Raw genomic sequence first — 8,562 nt, 5'->3', positions numbered from 1 at the left:
CAATTTCTTCCCACCCCGCTCCCATGCAAAACTGAATGTGCCATCCGTCTCAATTTTCGGCTGACCTCGGGGCGGAAGTGGCGCATGAAATACAAAGTGATCGCAGACAAGAATCTGGAATTCCTCGGCCTGGAATCCCTCTGTTTGCAGTTTAAAGTCTGGCATTCCAGGCCAGGGGCAGGGAGGGATGCACCTGGCCACTGAAGACCCCCTGGCCCTAGGGGACCTCTCGTTCCCTTCCGCCCCGACCCCGGGGCCCCACCCCAGGCTTTCGCGGCTCCCCGAACGGAACATTTCCCAGCAGAAAATACGCCCAGTTCCCGGCGCTCGCCACGCTGGACAATCCTGCCCCGCCTCCTCTGGATAACTCCGCCCCTTCTCCGCTGGGCTTCAGGACCAATGGGCACCGAGATCAGTGTCGCGTCACGAGGCGCTGACCAATCGTGTGCGGCCACGACCGTAGAAAGGCTGGGTGCGGCGGGGCTGGCCGCTGGGCGGCGGCGGCGGCGGCGGGGCGGTGTGGCGTGGACAGTCTGTGGCCATGGTCGTGGTGGCAGCCGCGCCGAGCTCGGCCGCTGGGGTCTCTAAAGTGTTGCTTCTGTCCGGCCGGCCCGCCGCCGCCGCCGCCGCCGGCGCCCCGGCCGGCCAGACGCTGCCGCTCATGGTGCCGGGCGAGAGAGGGGCCAGCCCGGAGGCGGCGGGCGGGGGGCCGCCCCAAGCACGCAAGCGGCAGCGCCTCACGCACCTGAGCCCGGAGGAGAAGGCGCTGAGGAGGTGGGCGAGGGCCTGGGTCGAGGTCCCGACCGGGGCGGGAAGGCCGGACCGGCGCGTCCCGGGCTGCGCAGGCGGGCTGGCTGTCACCATTAGTCAGGATCAGAGCTGGGAGGGGGCGGGAAGGGCCCTGGGAGTTTCAGGCCCCCTTCCTGTGTGACTCCGGGCCGGCCGGCCGGCCTCTCTGGATTGGAACTTGTCGGGGCCCAGGTGTTTAAGGCACTGCCAGGTTGCAGACTTGGCCCGCGGTCCTCCGGATCCGGTTTCGGGAAGCGGCGGGGGAAGGGCGGGGGAGGAGGGGTGGGAATTCCTCTGATGCAACGCGCCCGCGCTGGCCTCCGGTGCTGCAGCCCCGGCGCTGCAGCCCCGCCTGACCCCGCCTGACCGAGGCTGTAGTGGTTTGGTTTTAGTGAGGGATATTTTTACCTTGGCGTTGGAAACTCCAAGGAAGGCTCCAGCTGGCCAAGTTTTCAAATGAAGATATAAGAAAAGTTTGAGATGAGTCTACGTGGCTTGTTCCTTCTCTCCACAGGAAACTGAAAAACAGAGTCGCAGCACAGACTGCCCGAGATCGCAAGAAAGCCCGGATGAGCGAGCTGGAACAGCAAGTGGTAGATTTGGAAGAGGAGGTAAAGCTGACGGCCACGTTCTTATCCCTGCGTGTCCTCCCTCTCCCTGCGCTGCTCTGAGTTCCTGTCCACCCCAAGGTGTTTCAGAATACAGTTCACTGAGTGACTAGAGGCTGAACTGGCCTCAGGGAAGGCCCAGTGGTAGCGCACAGTGTGTGCAGCGATGGAACCTTGGCCTTGGGTGGACCTGCCCACGATGCTCAGCTAGCAAGTGCTAGCAAGTGCGAAGAAATTACCAAGGACAGATAAGAAGTCATTCTTTAAACTTTAGATTCTTACTGCTTTGGCCAAAAGTTCACTAATGCCTTTTCCTTCTTTGGTTCACCTGTTATCTAATCTTAAATTGCTGCCAGCTATACATCTTGAATGTACCTGGATTAGTATTGGTATTAAGGTATAAATCATTAGCTGAGATGTTTAACATATAATCCACCATTATTATTATTTTTTTGCCAGTCCTGGGGCTCGTACTCAGGGCCTGGGCACTGTCGCTGAGCTTTTCTTTTTTTTTTCCGGTTGTGGGGGCCTGAACTCTGGGCCTGGGAGCTGTCCCTCAGCTCTTCAGCTCAAGACTAGTGCACTACCTCTTGAGCCACAGCGCCACTTCTGGCTTTTCCTGTTTATGTGGTGCTGAGGAATCAAACCCAGGGCCTCATGCATGCAAGGCAAGCGCTCTACCATTGAGCCAACCTCCTAGCCCCCCTGAGCTTCTTTTCTTCAAGACTAGTACTCTACTACTTAAGCCACAGCCCCACTTCTGGCTTTTTCTGTTTATGTGGTATTGAGCAATCAAACCCAAGGCTTCATGCATGCTAGGCAAACACTACTACTAAGCTACATTCCTAGCCCACCAGTACTGTTTTGTTGTTACCTGACAGGTGAAGATTAGGTATTTTTAATTGGGTTTAGGATTTTGTGTCATTCCAGGGGCTTGAATTCAAGGTCTGAGAAATACCTCTAGGCTACTTTGCTCATGGCTAGTGTGCTCTGCTATTTGACCAACAGCCCCACTTCCGTTTTTTTTTTTTTTTGGGTGCTTAATTGGAGATAAGAGTCTTGTGGACTTTCCTCTTCAGACTGTCTTCGAACTGTTATCCACATCCTGTGTAACTAGGATTACAGGCATGAACCACTAGCACCTGGCTTGGGATTAGTTTTTTTTTTTTTTTAGCCTAGGCTGGCTCCAAAACATAATCCTCAGTGCTCAGGCTTCTCAGTAGGTAGGATAACAGGCATGATCCACCAGTGCCTAGCTTAGGTTTAGTTTATTTATTTTTTTAAAATAGGTTGCCGGGCTTGAATTCTGGGTCTGAGTGCTATCCCTCAAGGCAAGCACTCTATCATGTGAGCCACAGTGCCATTTCCAGTTTTCTGGTTGCTAATTGGAGATAAAAGTCTCAGACTTTCTTGTCTGGGCTGGCTTGAAACAGCAATCCTCTGATCTCAGGTTCCTGAGTAGCTATGATTCTAGGTGTGGAGCCACTGGCACCCAGCTAAGTTTAGTTTTTATTTTTTTTTTTTTGATTTTTTTGTTTTTGTTTTTGTTTTGCTTATGTGGTGCTGAGGAATTGAACCCAGGACTTCATGCATGAGAGACAAGCACTTTACCACTGAGCCAACTTCCCAGCCCTAAGTTTAGTTTTTAAAACAGGGTTTTCCTATACAGTTAAAACCCAAGATACTCCTGCCTCAGCCTCCTGAGTGTTAGAGTTACAGACATGCACAACCACTCTTGGCTTTTGTTTATTTTTTAAACATTAAAGTTGAAAGTCAGGGAAGGAACAGACAGGAAGAGGAAGAATGATGGAAAGGGTGACTCTGATCAAGAAGCACTGAACGCTAAGATGGACACATTAGATTATGATCACCTTTTACAACCTGTTGAATTTCAGAAAGTGAAAAAGATTCAAAGTCTGTATTTGAGGCACGTTAGCTTTATTTATTTTTGTCAGTTGTGGGGCCTGAACTCTGGGCCTGGGCGCTCTCCCTGAGCTCTTCAGCTCAAGGCTAGTGCTCTACCATTTGAGCCACAGTGCCACTTCTGGCTTTTTTCTGCTTATGTGGTGCTGAGGAATTGAACCCAGGGCCTCATACATGAGCAAGCACTCTACCACTGAGCGAATGTCCCAGCCCTAGTTTTATTTTCATAATCATGGTCTAGCTACTACCAATTATGAGCAATTACATAAGCCAAGTGTTTCAGAAGGAAACTAATTGGTGTAGAATTCTCTAAGGTAGTCTTTTTTTTTTGGGGGGGGAGGGGAGGGAAGTCAGCCATGGGGCTTGAACTCGAGGCAGAGAAACAGTCCTTGAGCTCTTTTGCTCAAGGCTGACACTCTACCACTTGAGCCACAGTGTCACTTCAGTTTTTCAGATGGTTATTGGAGATAAAGTTTCATGGACTCAGTGCGAGGCTTCCAGGTATAGAGTCTTAACTGAAAGAAACATGTTTTATCAGTCACTGATGGCTCAAGCCTACAATCCTAGCTATTCAATAGGCTGAGAGCTAGGATCATGGTTTGAAAGCCAGCCTGAGAAGAAATGTCAGTGAGACTATCTCCAACTAAGCAGAAAAAACAGGAAGCATTGTGGCTTAAGTGGTAGAGTGCTCTAGCATGGAACACAAAAAACTCAGGGATGGTGCTCATCAAGCCCAAAGTTCAAGTCCCAAGGCTAGCTAAATAAATAAATAAATAAATAAATGATCTTTCTTGTGGATTTACTTCCAGAACCAAAAACTTTTGCTAGAAAATCAACTTTTACGAGAGAAAACTCATGGCCTTGTTATTGAGAACCAGGAGTTAAGACTGCGCTTGGGAATGGATGCGCTGGTTGCTGAAGAGGAGACGGAGACAGAGGCCAAGGTAAATGTTCTTTATCTGGAGGCATATGAGAACTAGTTCCCAGGGGCTGGGAAGGTGGCTTAGTGGTAGAGTGCTTGCCTTGCATGCATGAGGCCCTGGGTTCGATTCCTCAGCACCACATAAGCAAAAAGAAAAAAGACGGAAGTGGTGCTGTGGCTCAAGTGGTAGAGTGCTAGCCTTGAGCTGAAGAGCTGAGGGACAGCGCCCAGGCCCAGAGTTCAGATCCCATGACGACCAAAAAAAAAAGAAAAAGAACTAGTTCCCAGGATGGTACACAGATTGTGTCTTCATTCTGCATCTTTGCTCAAAAATATTCCAGGGGCTGGGAAGGTAGCTCCTAGTGTTAGAGCGCTTGCCTTGCATGCATGAGGCCCTGGGTTCGATTCCTCAGCACCACATAAGTAAAAAGAAAAAAGCCGGAAGTGGCGCTGTGGCTCAAGTGATAGAGCGCTAGCCTTGAGCTGAAGAGCTGAGGGACAGTACCTGGGCCCAGAGTTCAGGCCCCACAACCGGACCACCCCCCCCCAAAAAAAAAAAAATTCGATTTTCTTTTATTGGAAACATTTCCATGCAGGTAGGGTTTTTTTGTTGTTGTTGGTGGTGGTTATGGGGTGTGAACTCTGGGCCTGGGTGCTGTCCCAGAGCTCTTCAGCTCAAGAGGAGAGCTCTACCACTTGAGCCACAGTGCCACTTCTGGTTTTCCAGTAGAGCTGGCTTTGAACCACAATCCTCAGATCGCAGCCTCCTGTCTGGGTGCTGTGTGTGTGTGTCAGTGTCAGTCATGGGGACTGAACTCGGGGTGTGGGGTGTGTGTGTATGTGTGTCATGGGGACTGAACTCTGGGTGTGGGCATTGTCCCTCAACTCTCTCAAGGCAAGTACTCTACCACTTGAACCACAGCACCACTTCTGGCCTTTTTTCTACTTACTTGGTGCTGAGGAACTGAACCCAGGGCCTCATGCATGCGAGGCAAGCATTCTACCACTGAGCCTACTTCCCAGCCCTGGGTGCATTCTTTAATACTCATTTTCAAGCGTAAGTACTAATAAAAAAAGTTACATGGCTCTTGCGACCAAGTACTGACAAATGCCAACAGCCAACAAGTTGTACCATGCAAGGATCAAGGAGAAGCAGAACACTGGAGCCAAACTCTTATTTATTGAGTGGGAAGACAAGTTAGATTTTTTTTTTTTAAATACAAGAATCCATGTAGTATGGCTGGGAAGGTGGCTCAGTGGTAGAGCGCTTGCCTTGCAAGCCTGAGGCCCTAGGTTCAATTCCTCAGCACCACATAAGCAAAAAGAAAAAAGCCGGAAGTGGCGCTGTGGCTCAAGCGGTAGAGTGCTAGCCTTGAGCTGAAGAGCTGAGGGATAGCGCCCAGGCCCAGAGTTCAGGCCCCACAACCGGACCCAAAAATAAAAAAAAGAATCCGTGTAGTATAATCCAGGTGGTTCTCCCTCAGTTAGTCTACTGAATGCAACAATCACAGGTGCTACACGTCCAGCTTTGTTTTTAGCTTCTTGAGGGTTGAAAATCTGATCTGCCTGGCAAACGTTTTCTTGGGGACTCCCAATTCCTCATTCACCTCGGTCTTTCCTTTCAGGGGAATGGAGTGAGGCCAGTGACCGGGTCTGCTGAGTCCGCAGCACTCAGACTACGTGCACCTCTGCAGCAGGTGCAGGCCCAGTTGTCACCACCCCAGAACATCTCCCTGTGGATTCTGACAGCGTTGACTCTTCAGATACTGAGGTACAGATTATTCTCTCAGTAAAGAGCTATGATTGGTTAATTCCATCTTTAATATCTGACATCCCTCATGAGACACATGGGGAAGAAGTTAGATTTTATGGAGTTTGGGTGGAACATCAACTACATTCCTAGTTTTTGTACTTTAGGAAAGTGACTGAGGATCTGGTGGGTCCCGAGGCCAGTCTTCTATAATACTGATTGGCATCATGGAACCCAGGACCAAGAGGGTTTTCTGTAGACTCATATGCATTCTAACAGGTGTTTTTGCCTCTTGCAGTCTGATATCCTTTTTGGAATCCTGGACAAGTTGGACCCAGTCATGTTCTTCAAATGCCCTTCTCCAGACACTAGTCTGGGGGACCTCCCTGAGGTCTGCCAAGAAGGAGCTAGTTCCTTACCAGCCTCCCTATCTCCGTCAGTGGGGACGTCATCAGCCAAGCTGGAAGCCATTAATGAACTTATTCGTTTTGACCATGTGTACACCAAGCCTCTAGTCCTAGAGATACCCTCTGAGACAGAGAACCAAACTAATGTGGTAGTAAAAATTGAGGAAGCACCTCTCAGCCCCTCAGAGAAAGATCACCCTGAATTCATTGTCTCCGTGAAGGAAGAACCTATAGAAGATGACTTCATTCCAGAGTTGGGTATCTCAGATCTACTTTCATCTGGCCACTGCCTGAAGCCATCCTCCTCCCTGCTGGATGCTTACAGTGACTGTGGATATGAGGGGTCCCCTTCCCCTTTCAGTGACATGTCCTCTCCTCTTGGTGCAAACCATTCTTGGGAGGACACTTTTGCCAATGAACTCTTCCCCCAGCTGATTAGTGTGTAAGGAACAATCCAGTTCTGTTGCCTTTGTCCTTGACTATTACATGGCCTGGAGGACAGCAGAGAAGCCTATGCTTCATTCAAAAAGCCAAAGTAGGGGGCATACAGCCCTAGAGAACTCCTGAAGTATTTGACTCCTAGTATTGTGTCCACATCCAGCAGTCCAGGTTATTCAGATACTATGATTTAGAATGACAGTCTTTGAGATTACCTTCTGTCTTAAAGGTGATTGTGTACCCTGCAATACTTAGAGCATCATCTTTTGACCTGGTGTCTTAAGTAGAAATGGAATTTATGAAAGACCCTTTATCATTTCTCTCCCTCTTGACATCCTAGGCTTGCCTCTTTTAGATCCTTTAGTTTGTTTCTTCAAGGAGAGAAACATCTACTGAGGGGGCTCCTTTTCCCCCCATGTATGGTTCAAGGAAAGATTAAGAATCTTTTGTTCAGGTGGGCATTGGTAGCTTACACCTGTAATTCTAGTTACTCAGGAGGCTAAGATGCGAGGATCATGGTTTGAAGTCAACCTGAGCAGGAGCGTCTCTCTGTGAGACTCCTTATCTCCAGTTTACCAGCAAAAAGCCAGAAGTGGAGTTGTGGCTTAAGTGGTAGAGTGCTAATCTTGAGCAGAAAAGCTCAGGGACAGCACTCATGCTCTGAGTTCAAGGTCCAGGACCCACAGAAAAAAACAATCTTTGTAAAGTTACAGAAATTTACTATGTAAATGCCATAGAATCCTTTCCTGCTAGTACAGCTGTCTGGAAGGTGCTTCCTCCCTTTATTTAAACTACCAGTGCAATTAAAATGTGCAACGCATCATCCTTGTTCTGTGACTTCTTCTGGATCCATGTCTTTCTCTCGCGCTAGATATATCACTATCAGCTGTGGTATAATTTATCCAGCTAAAGTGGGTGTGCTACCTGAAGTGACTCCATAACTGTCTTTATTGTCTGCTTCAATTCTTGGCTGCTGTAAATGCTGTATCTATAGTCTGAGCAGTCACTACTGAAATAGCTTCATCTTAAGTGACCAGTGTCTCAGCTAAAGTGGCAGAGCTAGAATCCACCCATTTAGGTTCTGTATCATTTTATAAACAGGGAAGGGCACTGCTATTATGTATCAAGACTCACCATTTTCCTAGACTTTAAGAGCATTTTCTAGATTCCAACTTCCTGGTTTCATCTCAGCCACTAGGGAACATGGTAACCTGGGCCCGTGTGTCACCACTCACTTCATCTGTACTGAGGGAATGGTCGAGAAATAGAGAGGGGTTAGGAGCATTTCATATACATCAGGCACCATCTAAATACCCAAAAGTTAACTCATCTCTAAATCTACTTCAGCCACCAAGTGTGTGTGTGTGTGTGTGTGTATATATATATATATATATATATATATATATATATATATATATATTTTTTTTTTTTTTTTTTTTTGTCAGTTGTGGGGCTTGAACTCTGGGCCTGAGCGCTGTCCCTCAGCTCTTCAGCTCAAAGCTAGTGCTCTACCACTTGAGCTACAGCGCCACTTTGGTTTTCTGGTGGTTTATTGGAGATAAGAGTTTCACTGGCTTCCTGCCTAGGCTGGCTTTGAACTGCAATCCTCAGATCTCAGCCTCCTGAGTAGCTAGGATTACAGGCGTGAGCCATCGGTGCCTGGCTAGTTTTAGGTATATTTTGTAAGAGCTTCTTCCACGAAATGAATCTGGGATTGGGGTACAC

The 8,562-nt window shown here is 48.5% G+C and overlaps 1 protein-coding gene across 1 annotated transcript; it reads left to right on the top strand.

The window, feature by feature from the left end:
- The first annotated feature begins 480 nt into the window (after window positions 1-480).
- Xbp1 (X-box binding protein 1) lies at window positions 481-7,107 on the top strand. Its single transcript, XM_042667644.1, is given in 6 exon segments — window positions 481-774; window positions 1,304-1,400; window positions 4,130-4,264; window positions 5,868-5,927; window positions 5,930-6,013; window positions 6,291-7,107. Coding segments are annotated over 6 exon segments (1,164 nt in total). The 5' UTR covers window positions 481-541; the 3' UTR covers window positions 6,846-7,107.
- Window positions 7,108-8,562: the final 1,455 nt, after the last annotated feature.

The sequence above is a fragment of the Dipodomys spectabilis genome, unplaced genomic scaffold, assembly GCF_019054845.1.
Source record: "Dipodomys spectabilis isolate Male_0828 unplaced genomic scaffold, ASM1905484v1 ptg000416l, whole genome shotgun sequence".
Lineage (NCBI taxonomy): Eukaryota > Metazoa > Chordata > Mammalia > Rodentia > Heteromyidae > Dipodomys > Dipodomys spectabilis.
The sequence above is the reverse complement of the archived record's forward strand: the minus strand, read 5'-3'. Positions and strand labels throughout refer to the sequence as shown.